This window comes from Syngnathoides biaculeatus, chromosome 23 (genome assembly GCF_019802595.1).
Source record: "Syngnathoides biaculeatus isolate LvHL_M chromosome 23, ASM1980259v1, whole genome shotgun sequence".
Classification (NCBI taxonomy): Eukaryota; Metazoa; Chordata; class Actinopteri; order Syngnathiformes; family Syngnathidae; genus Syngnathoides; species Syngnathoides biaculeatus.
In genome coordinates, this window is record NC_084662.1 from 14,621,682 (window position 1) to 14,644,715 (window position 23,034).

Below are 23,034 nucleotides of genomic sequence, written 5' to 3' on the forward strand. Positions count from 1 at the left end.
TAATAAATTTCCAAGGGGCGCAAATTAAAAACCATATCACACTGATCTCAGTTACGGTGGATGGAAAAAGCAATTAAAAATAAACAAAACAGAAACCAGCCGAGCAAAGCCATGGCATCAGAGATTACACTGATAAGAAAGGGGGAAAACTTTATAGATTGATCTATTTATGTTATATATGCAAAAAAATGCGGAATAAATTTCTTATAGCGCAAGTAAATGAGAGTATGTGCTGCAGCTCGATGTTTATAACTGACAGAAACAAGTTTAAACATGCTTAGGATGTAGGTAATTGAGCCCAGGTGTAAATGAAAAGCACCCACACTGAATACTTAACTGATTTGAGATTGATTCTCTCTAAATCACAACACACTTATTTAATTTTCGGCATTAATAAGATCTTTGACATTAGCGTTAAGTGGACTAGCCTGTCAGGTTGTCTGGCTGTTTGAGTGACAGGTTACGCTGGACATAAAGTGAGGAAATAGAGGGGCTATTTTAAAGGGGGCGCAGGCCTGGGACATCCAGGCTATTATTGCTGCAGGGCGAGGTTAACAGGAAGACAGGAAGCTGCATAGACTGACAAGAGAGATGTGTCTCTCTTTAGCTCGGGAGAGGCAATTTGGAGAAGACGCATCACAACTGCATCATGAACATTCCCAGCTGCTGTGTGCACCCGTGTGTGTGTGGGCGTGTGTGCCAGCGCTCTCACTTGAGAAAAACATGGAATTTTCCATATAACAGCCGCAACCTCATATGTGGACTGTTATTCAAAAGCTGTTCCTTTCTAAATAGTACATGAGTCTAGATGATGGTTTGGTGCACTGTAATTCTGGCCATTAGTCATCTTGGCTTTGTCTTTTTGACAACGTGGTAATGAAAATGCATAAAAGAGACAACAGATTTTTTCGTGGGAGGTGTACTACATACTGTACACGACCAAATCAGCCTCCTTTGCTTTTGGCACCAGGTCGAGGTGTCTTTTAGGCTGGCGATTCAAGTGATTTGAATTCCGATGTTTTGTTTTCATGTGCTGAAAAGCAAACAAATCATTGACATCTTAATAAAAAAAAAAAAATACAAGAAACTGGATGACTTCAGATTGGAATTAGGACTCTTGCAAATGTGTATGAAAATCTGCTAAATATTGTATATGTGCAAATTTGACTGCAGCTTGAACATGCCCATCTAAAATTTGAACTTTACTGATATAGTTTACATATTTTGGTGACATATAAACACCCGTGTCTTTCCGAAGTAACCAATACATGTTTAAAACACCTGAGGGAAATCTAAACTACAGTGCCATCATAGAGAATTACCTATGGTTTAAATATGTGACATGAGCACTGTGTCAAATAGTAAATAAGAAAATCAATTGCCCACAGTGGCCAGTGGAGTAACGCCGAACTCACCTTCACGCAGGTTTTTGCGTGTGTTCTGTGTGTGTAAACACAGTCAAAGCAGATTCACACGAGGGTTAAATGTACGCATAGATAGACGAAAATTGTGTGAATGTCACAGTGAGAAATGCAGAAACACCAGGATGGTAAGAGAAGGGGAAGAAAACAGCTGTCTGGCTTGACAGACAGCTTGAGGACGAGGGCTTCGCACTAGTGTGAGGGCTTGAGAGCGCCTCATTGTTGGCTACAAGTGCACACATTTCACAATGGAAAAGGGAGAAAAAGAAAAGGCCAAAAGAAAACTTTAACCAAATTTTCCTTTCTTCTCTGTAGTAATTTAGAACACATTTACTTTTCCTTTACAAGGACTTTAATTATTGTTAGCATTACTGTAGTTTTCTCCACTCTTTAAGTATATTAAAATTAACAATACAGTACAATATCATATATATATATATATATATTATATATATATATATATATATATATATATATATATATATATATAAATACTTTACTAAATTTAAAATGTGATTGACTTCAGATCCAGTTTCACAGATATAATTCAATGTGATATCAAATTTTTATCGCTGAATCTGGGATTTATTAACTCGGGTAATACAATTCCTTCAGCTAGTCACTTGTGATTTTAGCCCAGCAACATAGAGGCAACGTGCCAAAAGGTTTTAACTTCCTTTCAGAGGCTTGAGTCACCAGCTGTGTCAGATTTTTGATGGATTTCATAGTGATTCTACCCAACATTGATGACATTTACACCAACTGCTCCGGTGATATTTGAGCATTGCCATCAGGACATGGCTGTTTTTCTGTGATGCCTTTTAAATGAGACAAAAAAAAAAAGAGAGAAAGAAGTGGAGCAGAGATGATGATGAAGACAGGGAGGTTGAAGAAGGAATTGAGTACCACAAGACTGAAAGGTCAGTTGGGATAGATTGAGTCGTTTGATGACAACGTTTAGTATTAGCCCCGGTGTCTAAATAACTTACTTGTTACTTGGCAAACCGAGAGGGCAGGTACAGGGCTGACAATCTGCGGCTGACCCGTGGGTGGCAACGCCGTAATAACCACGTTGGCAGGTGTCACAGTGGGGGCCTGTGGTGTGGTGGGAACAGTCCTGAAGTAGAAATACAGTACACAGTCAACTCGATAAATATTGGGAGAGCAACGTCACACACATGTACACAGTATGTATATATTTGGTATTGTATTGAATGATGCAAAGGGCAAGAATTAACAGAATTGCAAAACTGGAAAATAAGCGCTTTGACAAAAAAATTACAAGAGCAACGTTAAGGTTTCCAATAAACACACTTGCACGTATGAGGACGACAGAAAAAGAATAAACAAACCTGAGGAATTAAAGGTTAATGATGTGGCACAGGGATGAGCATCAGATCACATTTTGTTACCATAGTAACCAAGCACTGAGGGCTCAATGAGATGAGCCAGAACTTTGTAACTGCTTCATAACTAAGCAGCAAATCAGAGTATTAGAGTAAGTCAGGCACGGCAGCAATTCCATTACCTATAGAAAATTGTTTCATCACATGCAGTAGTTAGATGTGATTGTTACACATTGCATTTTTATATATTTATTCTTTATCTCAACATTGTAACATAATATGCATGACCTGAAGATGGGGAAAACTATAATTATTCTTGTAAGCTTGCTAGACTGCAGATAAGTCACTTATGTTCCAATTGAGCTCATCTTTATATCAAATATCATATCTCCTCACTGCTGACACAAGAACATGCTGTGTTCACCTGCAGAGTCACAGGAATATTCAGTCACTCTGTTTTCTACCAATCACTGTCCGTGAATATGTAAACGTGTGTACATATGTCTGTGAGTGATCAACTGTCAAGCTGTCCCACGACGTGTGCGAGATGTGTTTGTGAGGGAGGAAAAATGAAACCAGCCACCGATCTGCCACACTGTTCGTTCTCTCCTGTTCCCAGCACACTTCACAACGCGTGTTTGTGCATATTCGTATCTGTGTGCGTCCACCGATGGTAATGTACAGACAGACTATTATGATTTGGGTGAATATGTGATAAATATGAACGTTAACAACCTGCTGTTCCTCGGATGGCCTTTAGATGGTGTGTTCTCTGTTAATTTCTCTTTCAGGAGCATGGAAGTACATGTACAGTATTAGTAACATGTGGCTCATTAGTGACAGGTAAGCTATCTACTTCCTCAAACACCGTCTCTGATGTTATCCCCATACTGCTTAGTCCCTTTTGGGGACATATTTACATGGTATCTGGGGACTTCTACGTTATGCTGTGATGCATAGCAACTGTTCTCAATATATTGGTCCTGAATTAAATTATTCCATTGGCATCTTGCCTCAGCAACCATCTTTCTCCTCGTTTTCATGTGGGACTGGATTTTTCCCTGTAATTAACTTCAGCGGGGAGACAAATTATGTATCTTTTAAAAATAATAAATTGCATTTTATAGCAGTAGCTTCCTCTTATTGTAATGAGTTCTTCTGATGTTTATTTCCAGCATTTTGATGAATTAATCAATACTATTACGGTCGACCCAACCAGCGCACTGTATTCCAACTCAGCAATCGACCGATATATCTGGAAAAACCAGAGCTTCTAACAATGATTCATGTTCAAATCAATGAAGCTCCTTATAGGCTGACAAGACCCCATCATGAATAACAATGTCAGATCTGAAAAAAATATTTGTATGGACATTTAGATAAAGGTGAAGCAGTGAATTGGAAAACACATTGCGGCCAGTAAGCAATACAGTGACTGAATTCTATAGATACATATGATTTAATACGTATATGGTTGAGGTTTATTATGTGGCAAAAACTTCTTGAGATACATTTGAAAAAGGCACAGCCAAAACCTTACCAGGCAGTGCCCTGTGACCTCGTGGCATTCTGTGGCATGCCCATGACAATGACACACTTCACACACACCGTTGTAGAGCTGCCCGTCCACTCTTCGGAATCCAGCAACACAAGCCTAAAACGTACAAATACAGAAACAGAATCACATGTAGTTGCTGTAATGGGGAGGAACTGGCACGCGTCTGTATACAGTCATAGATTTTTCAATAATATTGTGGATTTTTGAAGATGGGGGAAAATAGTGCGTACGCCAGAATCTGTTACATTCGTTAGTATAGGGACTTATCTTTATGAGATAAATCTTTATTTACATTCTACATTTAATCTTTTTGACAAAAACGCAACCTCTCTGTCGCCTTGACGGCAATCACTATTGGCAGTATTTAAAAGCCCCTCCCCCCCAAAAAACCCTCTTTAAGGTATAGGTACTCCCTTTTTGCTTCTGCATTTTTGTTATCCACCATGTGGCATTTTTTTGTGGATATCTAGCAACATGGCTCAGCCTATTAGATACTGTGAGGAAAAATATTTGCAGCCCCCAAATCTTCAAAAGTTAATTTTTGGACAGTTTGGACAGTTTGGATCGTTCCTTTGCAAATTGCTAGAAAAACAACAAAGTGTTCCCTTAAAATGTGTTTACCTCACAGGATGTTCCGGCATATCCGGGTGGACAAGAGCACATTTCAACAGCTGATGCTGTCTTCTCTCCTTTGGCATTGGGATAACCTACCAGCATCGAGAATAAGTGAAGTCTGCACACACACACAAACACAAACTTTTTTGAACTTCGGAAACAACCATTCACTAAAAAAAATGTGAGAGTCTAAATGTGAAAAAACGCTGCCATATTAGAACTACTGTATTTTCCACACTATAAGGCGCACCGATTATAAGGCGCACCTTCAATGAATGGCCTATTTCAAATCTTTTTTTATATATAAGATGCACCGCATTATAAGGTGCATAGAATAGACGCTACAGTGGAGGGTGGGATTATGTTGTGCATCCATTAGATGGAGCTGCACTAAAAACTCAATATTGATCCATATATAAGACGCACCGGATTATAAAGCGCACCGTCGGCTTTTGAGAAAATTAAAGGCTTTTAGGTGCGCCTTATAGTGCGGAAAATACGGCATTATAGGTGGGAAGTACTGACTAAATGTGTTTCTGCCCTGTACCTGTACACAGCACTGGGTTCCGTACAGTAAGAGGCTCTGACCATTATTCTGGTCATGTTTGCCAACACAGTCAAAAAGTCCCTGCGGCTGATTGGCTCAGCAGTCTCGAAAACCAGGAAGTTCTCCGGAAGGAGAGCGATGTGATTGGTGCTCGGCGAGGATGGGTATACAGGTAGTCCGTACCGTCTGTCCATAATCTTGATTCCGCCGCCCTGCCGGAGAAAGCGATGTCATTCCTTGAGCATGTGGTCCAATTTTTCATTCTTTGAAGACTCTACTTCTTTTGGAATAAATAATTTGATCATCATTAGAGAAAGCACTGCTGGCCCAGTCAATATTTGCAAACACACTCAATGAAAAGTGAATTGCGTGTATTTGACGATCTCTTGTTGGGAACAGATCAATGGAATGTAGCAGTTAACACAGAGTGACAACGGGTGCTGGAGAGGGAAGGGAGCCAATAAGCCATTAAATAAGAGCTAATTGCGAGAGGAGATGGAGGGAGCACAAGGGAGACAGAGATCAGAAGTTGTGCTGAGGCAGACATGTATAATCCATACTGTTTATGGGCCAAAATACAGAAGGAAAGAGAACTACAATTAGATGTACTGGCAACCTGGAAGAAATCAAGAGTGGATGGAGTCATGGATGGATGGATGGATGTTTGGTTTGAGGAAAAAAAACACAACTCAACCTATTTTGTAGGGTTTTTCAGTGGTTGGTTGGTGTGCTGGTTTTGAGTGTTGGGCATGGCACTCAGTTAGGTTGGTGTTTGATGGTTAATTGCCCTGTTTTGTTTAATTTAGTGGACAGATGGTGTAACATTTTGCGCACCTGAGTTCCGTGCAGACGGCATGGGCTCAATTCTCACTCAGTGACTGTGAGTTTGAGTGTCAAAGGATGTCTCAAAATGTAACCTAACAATGAACACATTAAAACCGAGAGATGATTATATATGCATTATGGTAAATGCATACCATGCACGTTTGCATGCTTGTTGGTGGGTGTCAGACAAATAAAGCATGTTGGCAAGGTTGATTGCTGAGAGACTGCAAAGAGGGACAGCGAGCAGCTTGACAGCATGTAGGTGGTTCGTTATTGTCATCGTCCGGAGCAGCTTTTTGTTGACAACAAGGCCGACACGTGTCTTCCTCCTTTTGTCCTCCTCCTCCTCCACCCAGTCTGTCACTCTCACTGACATGTCTTTAAATAACATTAACTGATTATATCTCCTTTTCTATACCCTCTTCTTCAATCCTTAATTACCCAATTAGGCCCAATCATTCTAATTATTTATTTAGTTGTTTCTTTCATTTTACTAATGATCTTTTGTATTTTTTGCCTCATTTCGATGGTTTCCTTTTAACCAGTTTATTTACTCTAGATCTTCAAATCTTTAACAAAAAAATGATTGTCTTTTTCTGTAGGACGTACATATGGTTTTGTGGCGTACACACAAATATGAGGATATGTCAGTGCTTTGCTTACTGCTGTTGTTGATCATATCACTACTAGTAGATGACAGAGTGACAAACTGAGAGGAAGGAGGGAGGGTTGGGATTTTCATAGACTGTTTTATTACTAAGTCCATAATTCATCTCTAAACTGTGTCTACATTTGCTGGGGTGTGTGTGCGTGCGTTTTTGTGTGTTTGTCTGTGTGTGTTTGTGTGGAACTGAACTTCCATTGTTTATTTAGTTCTGTAGTTGTATTGGAGCAAAGGCAAAAGGGAGTTCGATGAGGTCAGCTAACCACTAGAATAAAAAAAAAAAGTGTGTGCATAGCCACTTAAATATACAGTACTCCCTAAGAATAATCGTGTTTTAGTTTTTGGGCGATGCTGTGATTGGACACTTACCTCAATGATGAAGTCTGGTTCTGAAGTGACTCTAATAATCTTTTCCTGCTGATCTATAGTGTAAGAGACAGTGTAGACGATTGACCCTCCATAGGCTGGTATCTGAAAAAAGACCATATACAAAATTTAAATTTGTTCTTTAATGTATTATAAGAGCACAAGCAACATGATGAAACAACATTCTACTCGACACCCCCCCCCCCCATTACTGTCCATTGTATGGAGTTGTTGTTTTAGGAAATAAACTATTTAGCAAGATTTGCTGATACTGCAAATATGTGATCTTATACTGGTGAAGCCCATGACCGTTTTAAAAAAGTCTTCTAAAGCCTAGCCATTAATAAAACAAATATTTAATGACATGGTTTAATCCCTGATGTTAGAAGGTGAACACATTGTTCTGTGGCCGATGATGTACACTGCTGGAACATCGATAACATGCAGACCTGTGTTGTTGTATTTAAGATCGTATAATTGGGATATGTTTGCATCAAAGGAATGGGTATTAATGGTGTAAGAACTACATCGAAGTGCAGATAAGTGCAATTATTGTGCATACTATCCACAATTATCAGTCCGCATACAGAACAGATTTAAGATAGGTCTGGTGTCATGTGATCATTTCATTCAGGTTATTCTTTTTCAACTTTAAAGATAATGCAATTTTTTAATAGAAAAAAAGTAGAATTCTTGCTACACAAAAATGCTAAATATTATATTTAAATGTTATTAGTAAAATATGAAGAAATGAAGTTTAACCATAACAATCCCTCATAAATGAAGATACAGTAACATGAAGAAAAAAAACAGAAACATTTGCACTAAGCTTCACTGTGTTTTCATGTATTAAAGCTGATATACTCATAACGCCATTCTCATTTTATATTTACACAAAACGCACAACATCCTCAAAACAATGCGTGCACTTTGCATTTTAAATTGAATCAGGATAATTCATAATTTCATTAGTTCACAGAAAAAGTAATTTTTATCATTGCGCATCCCCGCAGAATATTGTGTTTAAATTCTAAGGGTAATGATCCTGATAATGTAGAGTATGTATTTAGAAGGACATTTCTGGTTTTCTAATTGGCAGACTCTTGAAAATAATGGCTTTAAAAAATGTTTTCATTGGCTGTTTGACTGCTTACTTGGCGTTAAAAAAACCCAAAATAAATAAGGAGCACGGCTGTATACATACAGCAAGTATATGATTAACCCAAAGAACTAAAACCAGTGATATGAGTGATTGTTTTTTTTCCATTCACAAACCTTTATATACTGTACAAACGCAATAAGAACAATGAATGAGTGTCCCTGTCAACGCCACTGAATTAGCTTTACAGTAGATAGCACAATGCTGTGTCAGCATGATGGCAGAATTTATTCCTTTTCTCTGCAACCTGAACAGTAATACAGTGGAGGGGGTTGCAGTGAAGCTATAATATGGCCATAAAAAAAAAAAACAGAAAGGGACAATGTTGAGGAAGAAGTGTGCAAGAAACCGAGCTTAAGACAGAGTAGAAAAGTTGGAGGGGGGGAGTATAGAAGTGGATTTAATGCCTCTATAAACCTCTTTCATCCTTTGCACTCATCCTTAGACCTAGAGGAGGAATCACCCATTTCACAGATGAATGAAAACACACACGCACACACTGTACTGACCATTTTATTGACTAACACTTATTCTCTATCAAACCCAATTTGCTGATTTGGACTCTGGACAACAATAAAATCATAGTTGAAAGGCACAGTACAGTTAGAGTGGAGGGAGCCGCATCATCTCCCCCACGATTAACCAACACGGCCTCCAGTAAGGTTGGCCTATCTCATCAAATGGAGCCGACACTTAATAGCACCACTTTGAAAGTAAAAGACATCACATAAAAAGACAAATTGGCTATTACTGTAATAGGGCGGCTGCTGACACAAGCAGGCTCACTATAATGCAACTGCACATCCCCCCCAAAAGAATTTATTGGATGATGGTATCTTTTTAATGAACTTTCATTGTAATTGAAATTAAAAAAAAACTAATATTGACGTTGTTGGTGGTGCTGTGGTTGGAGTGATCCACTCGTTAGCTCAACTGCTTCAAAGTTCAGAGGTCGTGGGTTGTATCCGGGATCTAGCTTTCTTATGTGGAGTTTGCATGTTCTCTTGTGGTTGCTTGGACTTTCTCTGGGTTTGAAAGCATTATCATTGTTCTACTCTACTCCTCAACTCTTGTTGCTGTTATGAGGACTATTGTTTAATTATGATTGCATTTATTTATAGCTCATGGACAGGAAGAATTACATTTCACCTGCAAATTATGACTATCATTAATCATACAAGTTTACCTATTAACTCTTTTTTTTGTCCATTTCAAGTGCATTTTACCTAATTCAAGTATTTTCTTTCAAAGGTCCTGAGCATGCAGAAGAAAATACGTTCCATTTTCAGTCCTCACAACTTCTCCAATTTCAGACATTCAATGCGGAAAGCAATCAAAGTTTTGCCATGGCAACCTAATGACCAAATCTCTGCATTACGGAGAGGACATAAAAGAAAGCCACCACGGGGAGGAGAAGAAAGCAAGACAGCCTGAAAGCACGGTAAGAGAGAGTAGAATTAGAGGGGGACAGAAACAAAAGAACAATAGTGGCACTGACACACTGGCAGCTACAAAAGGCATCAGTGTGATCCCCCTTGAGAGCTCACTAAGCCCGTTATTAACTCCTGGTGACCGAAATAAAGAGGAAGAAGGTATCATCCTCACGGTCAGAACCCCAATCAGAAAGTTCACATTGCTGTCGACACAAGGAAAGCCAGGCCCCTTGAGAAATTAGCATTTTACACAAATTAAACGACCTAATATGGACTTATAACGCATAATCAACGGATTTCATCACTACGAGCACTTAAATTATAGTTCATGTGAGCATACAACAAGCAAGAACAGTGTTAGGAACATGGAAGGATGAGTTAAAAAAAACACATAGGAAAGATGAGGAAAACAAGTAAAAAAAATATTGGTTAACATTCATAGTCTTTTCTCAGGAGTGTTTAGTATTCAACAAGGATAGGTATAAAAATGGCATACATACACCCACACACTTCAGTTTTTCCCATGGCCCTCCCACCATAGCCCAGATGTGTACGACAAGCAAGCTTTGAATAATTTTGCATCTCCAAGTATGTGTCACTGACCTATTTTTATTGACAATAATATTTTTTATGTTTTATTTAAATTTCATTTTAAATATCGGGAATCGCAGAATAACAAGCTGACACCATCACCACCATTTGAGAACAATATTGACACCAACGCTAAACAGAAATGGTACAATGATGTCTCAAAACTTGGATACCTTAATTATTAGCAAGATGATTATCATCCATTCCAGGCTGTATTTACACCAATTTTCATGTCACAAAGAAAAAAACGTATCGGATACCAGAGGGCTCCAAGAACATAATTGAGCAGCAAGTAACACTTTTTCACTGAATAAAATCAGTATACACATGAACTTGAGCCATGTCACATGAGAAAATCTCAAGAAGGCTCAGGTCTGCCGGCATCAAAAGATTAACTCTGAATGTTTATTGAAATAGTTGGTTAAGTTCTTTTTGCACTTGTGCCACAGGTGATGTTAAAAACGTGTGTGTGAGAGCAAATTATTTTGCTGATGAAAAGTGACACATATCTGCCGTGATAGGCGTAAGGGCATCTTTTCAACCATGTAAGTGGGGGGAAACGAAGAGGGAGGAGAGGAGAAAAGTAAGTGAAACGGGCAAATCCATCTCATGCCATTGTGACCAGATTAGGAGTGACGCCACACACCCACGTCTCACACATCCATTCTCTTAAAGCCGGCTGACGGCTGGTGATCTTGGCAGATAAACATTTTCTCGCATGGAAAAAAAAAAGTGGTTTCATTTATCAAACTGCGATATGTCACAAGAACACAGACTGGAGCACGGTTCTGCCTTTTGTTAGGGTTGGTGTCGGACAAGGCAGCATGGAGGGAAGATAAAACTGATTGTAACGGTAACTTTGAAGAGTTTGATGTGAAAGGTAATCCCCATCAGGTAACAGCAGGGTTTACGTTCAGTCAGGACACTTGCACATTTATTCATTGCGCTTCCATCAATTCCTTTTGCCTCCCACTATACGCTCCATCAGTCTATCCCTGTCACTCCTTTCCCTATAAGTGAGGAAACGTTCCTGTTTTTCAGCCTTCATCTGAAGTGAATCTGTTAGTGTAGCTGGCTGCAAGGTACATGGAAGCAATTAGTCTCCTTGACTGGTTTGACTGATGGCTGATACAACTTCTGATAGCTTATATATTGTTTACTGAGAACTGCTTTAAGGAAGAAATAGAATCTATCAAAAGTACTTCCTCTTGCTGGATGACAACACTAAAGAAATACGTGCTCGAAATGCAACAATCCATAGAAACGCACGCGTGGAACTGACACGCTGCAGCCTAAATGAAGCGAAGCCACCCAATAAAAGGTTCACGTGCGTTTACAGTGACCTCTAAAACGTCCAATCATCCATTTTCTACCACTAATCCCATTCAAAGTCATGGTTGAGCTGCAGCCTATTGCAACTGACTTTGGACAAGAGGCTGACTCAGTCACAGAATCAAAATGGTTATGAAATCAGGAACATAAGCTGTCAGATAAGTGCAACGAAAGCAGGAAAAAGTGATCTTAAATACACACACACACCTTTTGTCAAAATTCAACAAAAGTCCAGTACTTGAGAAAATGTATTTAGTTACATGTTGATCTGGATTTGCCTTGGACTCCCAAACGAATAGTCAACAAATGATCATTGCCAAATTACCCAGCAGCAGAAGAAGACTCAGTTACCAGAGTTATTACTTTGTGTTTTTCATTTGATTTTTTTTAATTTAAGGCCTACAACTACGTTAATCTGGGTTAGCCATAGACTACAGCGCATTCTAAATAGCGTACAACTCAGTAAACGAAGGACTCGCTACATTAGGAAAACAAGAATTCAGATTTTCAGTGTGGCATTAACTGTGCTTCATTGCATTAAACAGCACTATTCCTGCATTTCTTCCATCCAGTCTGTTCATTTATATTGTGCAAAGTGGCAGTTATCAGAAATAACTTGATGGAGATTCACATTTAACTGACACATCTATATTGCATATGAGCATGTGACTGAACTTGCTGTGGCCTGTTAACTGAGAATGGTTTCTCATTTTGTTTTCTCTCTATTGCGCAAGGCGGTGGTTTATGGGAATGACTGGCAAGAGGAGCGACACATAATTGGATTATTTAAAGTCTTTGGGTTTATTTATCTTATGCAATGTGGTGGTTATAATAATGTCGTGGTTATTATTAATAGGAAGGAAGGCTCACATTATAGTAATTTGATTAATTTAAAAAAAAAAAAAAAAAAAAAAAACGGCAATGGCAAGAAAAGATTATGGTCTACACCACATGTGTCAAACTGGTGCTCCGGGGGCCAGATGTGGCCTACCACACAAATTTAGGTGGCCTGTGAAAGCAAATCAAAATTTCTGATTGTGCTCTAGTCCAATAACGTTGATATATTGCAAGCATTTTTTTGTTACTAATCCCCTTTTGTAAAGAAATGTAACAGTTGAAAAACATTTTTATTGGATTCTGATTTTAAAACTGGTTTTTCATCAATTTGTTGTGTACTTCTACATAATTACACTTCACATTCATACACTATTGGGTGGCAATTGCCTGGTGCTGAAGACACACTAGGAGCAAATTATGCTTCAGTCAAGGATACTTCGATATGCAGACAGTCGGCACGGAGATTCAAAAAGGCAACCCTTCGGTCACAGGACAACCTGGTCCAGCAACTGATCCACAGCCATCCTATATGGGATCACAATCGTAGCGAGTCTCTGGGGAACCTTATACCTACGACGCGGCCCATGAGAAAAATGAGTTTGACCCCCCTGGTCTACATTATTGGTGCACCAGTTTGGCCATTTCCACTGACATGCTAGTGCAGTGCAAATGTGACTTTTCAAGGTTGTCTGCAGTTAGTATACACTTGTTTTGTCCTGAAAGAATCAAAACATTGTGTAATACAAATTTTTGAGAGGTAAAAAAATACTTTCAAACGTGTGCTCATTTCTGAAATAAAGTGATGTCATCTGCATCCATTGTGTCAGGGAGATAACCTTTGAGAGTATCCTTGTGAATGAGCAGTCTTTGAACCCAGAGAAGCAATAAAATACCAACGTGCTTTCTGGACCAATGAGCATCCACTGAGTGTGCTGACGGGCCAATGAGCATCCTTGGCTTGAACGACACAGCAGGTCATGCATGAATTGGGGGCATTATCACGCACATACTCAGACGTACGTATAGTCATGGCTAGCTTATCATTACACGTCACTTTCAATGACACGCTCTAAAGTAACAGAATGTCGTGTGTGTGTGTGTCTAGTCACAGAGCATCTCTGTAACATGATCTTGGGCTGAAGCAAATAATCACTTTTTCATAGCGAATACACACAGACAGGGAATAGTTGTTTCTCATGTTCAGATGCATCAGTTCTGCTTGGCTGTCCACACTCCATTTAAAACATTATAAGAATGATGAGTTGCGCTCGTGTGTGAGCTGCCCACGTTTAAAAGTGATATGTGTGTCTTTGCATATTTGTGTCTCCTTGAACTTAAAACTCACTTATAATGTTATAACAATTCTAATATATTTTTGTGACACATTCAAAGGCAGGCAGCTTTGAAGGTTTACAAAATGGGCTTCAATTTACGCTGGAGTTTAAGTTTTGGTTCATTCTTAAGGTTTGATGGAGGTACACAACAGACAACATGGTTCCCATTAGATCACAAGTGTCAAACTCAAGGCCCGGGGGCCAGATCCAGCCAGCTGCATGGATTTATGTGGCCTGGAAGGCAAATCATGTATATCAACTTCCATGATTTTTGTGATAATCTGTAACAAAATTTCAAATTCTCATATCATAAATGATGAAGTTGAGATCTTGCAAGCATTTTTGTGTTACCAAACATGAAAGATAGTTGAAAAACTCATTACGCTTGATTTCTGATTCCAAAACTAGTTCATAAATTTCCTGTGTAAATATGATGAGACCAAAGATTTTCATGGATTCACAATCGTAACGGCCCAATGAGGGAATCGTAACTACAATGTGGCCCGCGACAAAAATGAGTTTGACACCCCTGAATTAGATGATCACATTTTTAATGCTGACATTTGTAATGCAAGATGAGCAGCATTCATTACTCCGAAACTAATCTGGCAATCCAAAGTGATCACGCAATCCGCTAAACTCTGTATCCTCAACAGCAATGAAATGTTTAATGGCTTCGAAACGGAGACTTCGTTGTATTTTAGCATTGCGATTCCATATGTGAAAGTCATAAATCATACAGAGCCGTTCAACACAAGGCCAATTCCGGCGTCATTTCTATATTAAAATGTCTTTGGCTGTTTCTTATTTAACATTGCCATTTCTTGGAGATTGTAAAATGTCTTTTTGTTAGTCATGAAAAAAAAAATAATTTGTTTAGCTCACTATGAGTTTTTGAACTACAGAAACACAAAGTTTTACTCAAAGTTATTGTGATGCAGCTAGTGTACACAATTTGAGGTGGCTCCAAATAAAACTGTGACCTGTGATTTATACACACACAAACACGAGCACAAATCCTCTAAGGCAGCAGCAGATAAATGACCATGAATCCATAGTATCCCCAGGGTTTTCCTTGACGGGATGGATTAAACTTCACTTAGAAACTCTCACAAATTTTAAAGTGATTGATTTGAATCAAGTTTCCACAGTGTGTCTGATTTTTTGTCTCTCTTTACGCATCCCTTCTTCCTTGGTAAGATGTTTTAGAATCAAATCATGCTCATGGGCAACCTGGAGTGGAACTGAATGTTCACAACGGTGAACGGTTTTGTTGCTCATTAGTGAAAAGAGGCTTTCAAGGGACAAATCTGTGTGAGTCTGTGTTTCTGTGCTATGAGAAGAACAAAGTTTATTCCAGAGTTCAACAGGCAAAACACTATTTACTCTAAAAGAGACAGAAAGAGTGAGCGGGATACAGAGGCAGAAGAGCTGAGGGGAGATCGAGAGGCATGATTAAGGAACATGAGGAGAGAAAATGGAGGTCCTGGAGAGACAGAGTGAGTTAGACGAGGGGGGCCCGCAAAAAGAAATGGATGAAGGGATGGTTGGAGGGATGAAGGGGAAGAAGTACAGACAAATAAATGAAATGACAAGCCAGGGCCTGCGGGCGGTGAAGTAATGAAATGCAGCAGCCATCTCTTCCTCGGAGCCATGACACCCAGACAAACATCACAGGCAGTCTGCTGTGGAAGAACAACTCCACTTCACAAGCATGGACTCCAGCTATTTGCCAGCTCAAGTGTTAACGTCTAATCATGGCTACAGTGACAAAAGAAAACGAGGCACGCGCTCAAATTGGCGACATTAGCCGAAGCAGATCCAGAGAAGCAACCGCCGGGGGGGAGGCAGGCACCCCGGCAGGATACGCTCTCTCACAATGCGTGCTATCTTCACACCGTTCATTCTTAGATCACATGCACATTTGTTTGTGCAACTCAATCCTAATGATGCAGCCTTGGGCCAGATATTACACATTTGCATCACATAGCCACGTGGGACCTGCCCAACTTTTTTTTTTTTAATTATTTTTACAAATTGACCCATCTCAAATGTGCCCTGGTCTTTAAAGATGCTGTGCTAAATAGTGGCTTAACAAAAGTGGTTATTTTAGAGATGCAAGAATTGCAACCGGTGATATGAACCTCATATTCGTCATATTTTTTTGCAATACAGTACAGAACTAAGCTTGCATTTCATTGTTATTATTTATTTTTTTACAACTTATTGAATTTGAAACCAGAAATAGTCAAACAGTGAAACAAAAAAATTAATACTATTGTTCCATTTATTGTATTATTACAGGTCCCATGCAAAAGCTATATTTTTTTTTATTCTGCTCTGACCGACCATACTAGGTCCTGAGGCAGAACCACTTTCCTTAAGGCATCTATCGACGGCATTTCATCTATTTAAATGGACCCTCATGCCTTTTTAATTAACATTGTTCTACACTATACAGTGTGATACATTTTCGCCATCTGACATCAAAGGTGGCACGGTCATCCAGAATATCCCCCTTTCCTCCATATGTGATCCCTTCTCATGCTTTCTTCATTTTTTTCCCCAAATGGGGTTTTGTGTTTTTTCTTGCCTGGTTGGCGAGTTTAGATCAGAGCTTGTTGTCAATCTTTGTCAATTGTAGGCCTGTGAACATCCTTCGGGATTCTTTTGAGATTAATGGCTGTGCAAATATCCTTGACTTGACCTGATTTGGTTTTCTCATAATCTTTGGCATGCTTTTATGGGTTTGACTTCAGGTTTACAATAATGTGTTGTGCTTTTTTGGAGTCTTTTTTGTTGTTTTTGTCATAGTTATTCAAAAAGTCTCCACAGAAGGCTCCCAATGATGGCAAAATAGTAAAAAGGCAATCGTGACTAATAGTCCAGTTTGATAGTCAGTGATTAGTGAAACCGGAAATTCTACTCCCAGCTGCTTAGTAAAATGAACAAACAGTAGAATGGAATCCACTGAAGAGTGAACTACAGATGAATTCGTCCCTCACTCAAAGTAACGGCTAACTAATGTTAAATTCCGCTTTGCTTTTAAAAGTGGTTACCTTCTTTTTTTCCACACTTGACTGTACATTAGTTAAAACGTCTTAAACGCTCCTGTTGTATATGAATTTGCATTGTGATAACACATTTAACCACACAGCATGTCCTCCTCTCACCTTGTTTCCCAGGTACGATTCAGGTGCATTCCAGTAGTAAGCAGAGCCGAGGTTCTCCACAACATCGCCATGGTGGACACTTAGATATTGAGGCGTCTCTCTGTGAATAGGCCACACCCTCCGTCCTGAATCTCCACTCAGGTACCAGCCAGTCAGTGTGCTCTCCTGTGCAAGTCATTAAAAAATACAATGTTCATTAATGAGTTCTTTAATTCAGTGCTGAAGTACATCAATGCAGCATTGCGACAAGATTTAGTTTACTTAGTTAGTTCAAATGTATCATTTATTTACGAAAAATTATAAATTGATGCCAGCGACATATCGTGACTGGCAGAACAATTAAATGCTTTTCCACTAGATGGCAGAAGGCAAAATACAAATATTACCTGTTTGCATTCATACTATAGGCAAAGATGTTGCATTGAGTTGCATGAGAATTTTGTTAAGTGGTGTGCCATGTAATTATTCTGATGTAAAATATGTGCCTTGGCTTAATAAAGAAAATAAATAAATGAATAAAAATGCAGAATTTTCAAGTTGAAAAACACTTGGATAAATACTAAATTGTATATCATCAAAGATGCCCACTTGCTGCGTATACTTAAATGTCTGTTACAACTAATAAACAAATAGCAATAAAAACATTAACTCCTTGGCATAGGTAATGATGATGCTTTGTTACATGGATATGTGGATATGTAATAATATCCTATGCAAGAGTTTTAGGGCCTTGCAAGTTTTGTATTGAACTCTTATGATGTTTTAAGATTCTGTCACATGTCAAGTTGTCAGTGTGTGTGTGTGTGTGTGTGTGTGTGGTGTGTGTGTGTGTGTGTGTGTGAGGAACACCTCAGACACACATCTGTCATGCAATTAACCTGACCTTGGCTTACCCTTTTGAACACACGCAAGCACACACGCACACCCTATCAGTGTCTAAATCAAAGCTGTCATTCTGTCAACGTCCCCTCGTCCCATCCCCCGCCTGTCAGTCAAAAACTGTTTTCCTCCTTTCCCTTCTCTTCGCCTCTCTCATCTTCTTTTCTTCTATCTCCTCTTTCCTCGTTTCCCTCCTTAGTTACATGCTCACCCTCAACTTACACTTTCCAATATTTGGAGTTAAAAATACAATGGAGACCCCTTTGATCCACTACCTGGGATGAGATATAATCAGCTGTTTTCCTCCTCCTTATATATAAGCTTTAAGTGGTGGACTGATGGCATTCACCTTAATTTTCACATCGAGTGCGATAAATTTATTGCCCAAAACATGCAGTGTTTCCAGTGGGAAAAAAGCCAGCAAAACTAAACTGATTTGAGTGAAAATGAGTTCATCCCCGTCTCCAGTTCCTCTCTCTTCCTTTATGTTCCAATCTGCCTTTCCACTGGAATAATAACCTCACTTATCTAACTTAGCAGCTGTCTGTGTCTGCAGTTGGATCATACAAAGACTGAACTGCAGTTAAATACCCGCTGTGGAGTGTTCCGCCTCCCCCTCAGTATTGAACAATGTTTACTTGTGAAAGCCAGAAAGGCAGATAACCCTAATCATAGTTTGTGTGTCATTTCTTACATTCTGATAAACCCACGTGGAGGCAGAGCACTGGCTCGCTACGCCCATGCACGAGCATTTCTCGCATCCGCGCGGATTGTCGCGCTGGAGATTGTAGAAGCCCACTTTGCAGCGGCTACAATTCTCTCCCTCCACATTCTCCTGTTGGAAAAAGAAGACAGTCAATGAGATAATGTTTCCTGTGAGCACAGGGAAAGATATTTATAAAGGCCCTTGGAGTGAAGGGAAACATACTCTGACGATCCATGTCCAAAATCTGACTCACCATACTTTTTGGTACTGTTTTGATAGGAGATAAGTTAGTCAAGGACAAAATCTAGTTTTCATCCTCATTTTAGCACCAAGAGGAAGAAGCTAACTTTTTCCTGCTATCCATTTACCGTAGAGCCCAAGCAACTGCTCCCACATTTCTATTCATAGGCAAATGGTAAATTTTTGACTGTATGTGATTGTGATTAATGTGCATGCGCGGATATTTTGTAAACTTCCGGCCAGTCTGAAACATCCACATCCATGCTTCAACATGTGCCATTGGACAACTTGTCGCTGAGTGTTCATGTTCACTATGGACGTCTCAGAAAGACGAACACGGCGAACGTATATATACCTGTGTATCTTTTAATCAACTTTTGTTTTAAGGTTAGGGTTATATTATAACGGGTGTTAGCTACCTCTATGTAGAAGAAGGGGAACTATGAGACCGGGGGATGTGCCAGTAAGCGTCTGCTACGTACACAAAATTCCCCTGTTAGTCACGTATGCGCATTAATCACAAGGAGACTTTTCAGCACGGGGGAGCGCTCAGACCGTCACACCAGGATTTTGAAGCCCCGGTCCTCAGAACTGTGAGGCACATTACTCCTGCGACCCTTGTGAGGATAAGCAGCTCAGATAAAGTATAGATGGATAAAGTATTATAATATCCCTTTTTGTGTATGACTTTTTCAAATTAAAAAACTGTAGATGGGCATATGCACTAAAAACAAAACAGCTGTTTGATCGAATCACCCCCACACTATACCACACGCCCACCTTAGAAAAACGAGTTCAGAACATTGAGAGCAAAGAGACTTTCCCGATCTAAAAGTTGGATTTAAAAACAATTAACTGATCATTACATTTTCAGTCTTTGGCTTGTCCCACCCGAGGTCACCACACTGAGTCACTCAACATTCAACATTATTTTCAAAATTAATTAATTGATTTGATCTTTTTTTTATTGATTTATTTTTATCTGGGCTTGGGAGTGACAGCACCTGGGTATTGGGGCAGATGGAACCTTGCACTTTCTGCATTTGTCATTCGAGTGGAAATCATCAGAAGTTAACCATATCGTCTGCTATATAGAAATTCAGACTGAATGAAAATTAATTGATTCAAAGATGAAAAATGTAACCCTGTAAAAAAAATGCCTAAAAAGAAAAGCAATGGCATCCTACTTGCCTTACATATTTTTTTCATTTTTTTTTTTTAATTTTATTTTACTGTGTCCAAAAATAACAGGTTGTAAATGTTCTTGATAGTTATTATTTGTGGGCATGGGGGTATGTGTGTTTGTTGACCTTGCACATGCAGGGTGAAGTGCACGGGTCACTGTTGCTGCTTCCCTCGATGCTGCAGTTACATGGCTGACAGTCTGGGTAGCCCATGTAACCAATTGCACACCTAAAGACAAATGGATTTAATAACACAAAAGATGAAGGTGATGAGTATTTTTAAAAGGACTTCGTAGTGAGTAGATCACAAGGTCAGTCCTCCTGATAGTGGCCTCCAGTCAAAGTGGAACTGTTACAAGAGTTCTGGTGTAGGGCAAACAGATGACTTTGCAAAGCAGGTAAACATGCATGCATGTTGAACACGCATCTCAGAGGAAACATTACACATATTTAATTGCCAACAGAGACTTGCCATTAAAAATGAGTAGACCATAGTGCTTATTTTACTGCTCTTAATTATTGGCTGAATGGTTTATAAGAAAAAAAGATTATCTGCTTTAAGGTGACGGAATATATTTGAATAATTATTGGGAGGTCACCGCTGGAGCTAAATTATGATACAATGTGCAGTTACAGAAACAAGCCAATGAAAAGACCACATAAGCGGACGAAACTATAATCAAATGCAGCATTTATTTAGTGGGGTCGAAAGGTCATCTACACTACGGCATATCGCTAAATCATTACAAGTTTTAATGAAAACTTTTAAGGCAATTTTCAAACACTAATTGGAACAGACAACAGCTGAAAGGTTCAGCTCACCTGTCACAATCTGTGTGTATCTTTGTGTGTTTATGTACGTGTGCGTTACCTGTCACATCGAAGACCGCCAAACCCTTCCTTACAACGGCATGACCCTGGTGGCTGGGCTGTCAGTCAAGCACAAGCAGCACGCACACACACACATGCACAAACACACACGTGTGTAAGGGTAAAGAGTTGTTCTCAGTTTAAAGTGTCTGCAACTTAATACAGGTGTCACATTTTAGTTGTGTAAAAAAAAAATCTGAATAAAATAATATAATAATTCAGGCCAATACAGCCAAATTGCTAACCATTTACTGGAAAATAAAAAGGTCCTGAAATGTAATTTTGTGATGATTTGGATCTTTCGTGTAATACTCATATTTCGTATTTTCTGGAAAACTGTGTGTTAACATCCAATACAAATGCGTAATTATTTCATATGGGATTTTTTCAATAGGTACTGCACATCCACAACATGGACATGAATAAAATAAATTAAAATATTTTACAAATAGGAAAGAAATACAGTAAGACAGACGTACTGTAGAACCAATACCTAGATTTGAGGTACTGGGATGTCTTATTTAACCAATTTTTACTCTGGTATGGACTTTAAGAATATAAAATTCTATATTCAACAACATCTATCCAATTTTGTGATTGTTTTCATGCAACAATATTATTTTATGGGCATTTTTGTTACATATATAAAGAAAAATGTATGTATGAACTCAGATAATTATAACTTGTTTTTGTTTCCTAAGAAAGATGTCCATTTGTATTATGTACGTGAAACCCCCAGTGTCTGAGACTCAGCTTCGATTAGGATATGCGCTATTTGAGGATGTGATTTCCTGTGGGTACGACCACTTCAAAATCCTACTGTATCACTACCTTGGAATGGATTGTGTTGAATACAACTGCAATCTACACATTAATGGTTTTCATTGGAAACGAAAAACATCTAAGGAGAGACACTAAGTATTAATGCGTACAAGGTGTCGCCCGGCTTGAGTCCTCAACACAGGACTGGCCATCAGACCCATGTGAGTCGCATGAGCATGGGATGCAGGGGTTTTCCTCCTCAGCGTTCACCTTGACAACACACAAAGACCAACATTTAACATTTACTCAGTGACTCTTTCTCATGTACTGGAACGGTGAATTCCACGAGAACCAGCCTACACCGGCAGGTCTGTAGTAGCCGGCAACACAGCTCTGACAGTTGATCCCATCTGTGTTGTCACGGCATGAAATACACACTCCGCCCCCTCGGTACTGGCCGTGGACATCCAGGCTGAGCGAAAGGTCTGCGACAGTCTGATTAAAGTAGCATTCCTCAGCCTTCCCGTGGCAGTTACACTCTAAAAATCAAGGACAGAGGGGGGTTTGGGCATACAACAACTGGTTAAACACTTCTGAACTTCTCGTCATACATCAGCCAATTAACACGATTCATTTGTTTCAACACATGTGAGGAGGATTTTTGAATTATATCGCTATCTTGTATCTATCTCTATTGAGTTGGTTGTGGAAAAAGGATGCTTGCTGTAAATAAGCATAACCTTAGTATATATACTGAACATTGGTATTTTATTTTCATTCATTTGTACTGCCCCTTTCAAATGAACTAGCTTACATTTTATGATTAAAATGCCTGCACTATTCGATAAAACTATAAGAGAATGCATTGCAATAGGCTGGCAACCAGTCCAGGGTGTACCCAATTTTAGCTGGCCAGCCACAACCCCAATAAGGACAAGCGCTACGGAAAATAAGTGGATGACTACAAGGAATGCAGCTGATTTACATGAATGTGTCTTCCATTAAAGTATTTGATATTAATGTAACCAGTAGTCCCTCTGTAACTTGAATTGGGTGAAAAACCACAAGCCGAACGATAACAAATGCAAAGCAAGCAAAAGAATAGATGCATCAAATACAAAACACCTGCTAATTGTGTAAAATATAGATATGCAAATGTGCAGCCTTTTATTATGTACATTCAAAAAGTATT

The 23,034-nt window shown here is 39.2% G+C and overlaps 1 protein-coding gene across 1 annotated transcript in view; it reads right to left on the bottom strand.

The window, feature by feature from the left end:
- Positions 1–23,034, bottom strand: part of lama2 (laminin, alpha 2) — a 135,971-nt gene that overhangs the window by 70,508 nt on the left and 42,429 nt on the right. The window contains exons 9-19 of the mRNA XM_061812204.1: positions 22,203–22,381; positions 22,013–22,112; positions 21,082–21,139; positions 20,337–20,439; positions 18,775–18,915; positions 17,202–17,366; positions 7,346–7,447; positions 5,488–5,699; positions 4,947–5,058; positions 4,308–4,421; positions 2,411–2,538 (exon numbers count right to left, since the gene is read on the bottom strand). Of these exons, the coding sequence (XP_061668188.1) occupies positions 2,411–2,538; positions 4,308–4,421; positions 4,947–5,058; positions 5,488–5,699; positions 7,346–7,447; positions 17,202–17,366; positions 18,775–18,915; positions 20,337–20,439; positions 21,082–21,139; positions 22,013–22,112; positions 22,203–22,381 (1,414 nt within the window). The remainder of the gene's footprint in view (positions 1–2,410; positions 2,539–4,307; positions 4,422–4,946; positions 5,059–5,487; positions 5,700–7,345; positions 7,448–17,201; positions 17,367–18,774; positions 18,916–20,336; positions 20,440–21,081; positions 21,140–22,012; positions 22,113–22,202; positions 22,382–23,034) is intronic.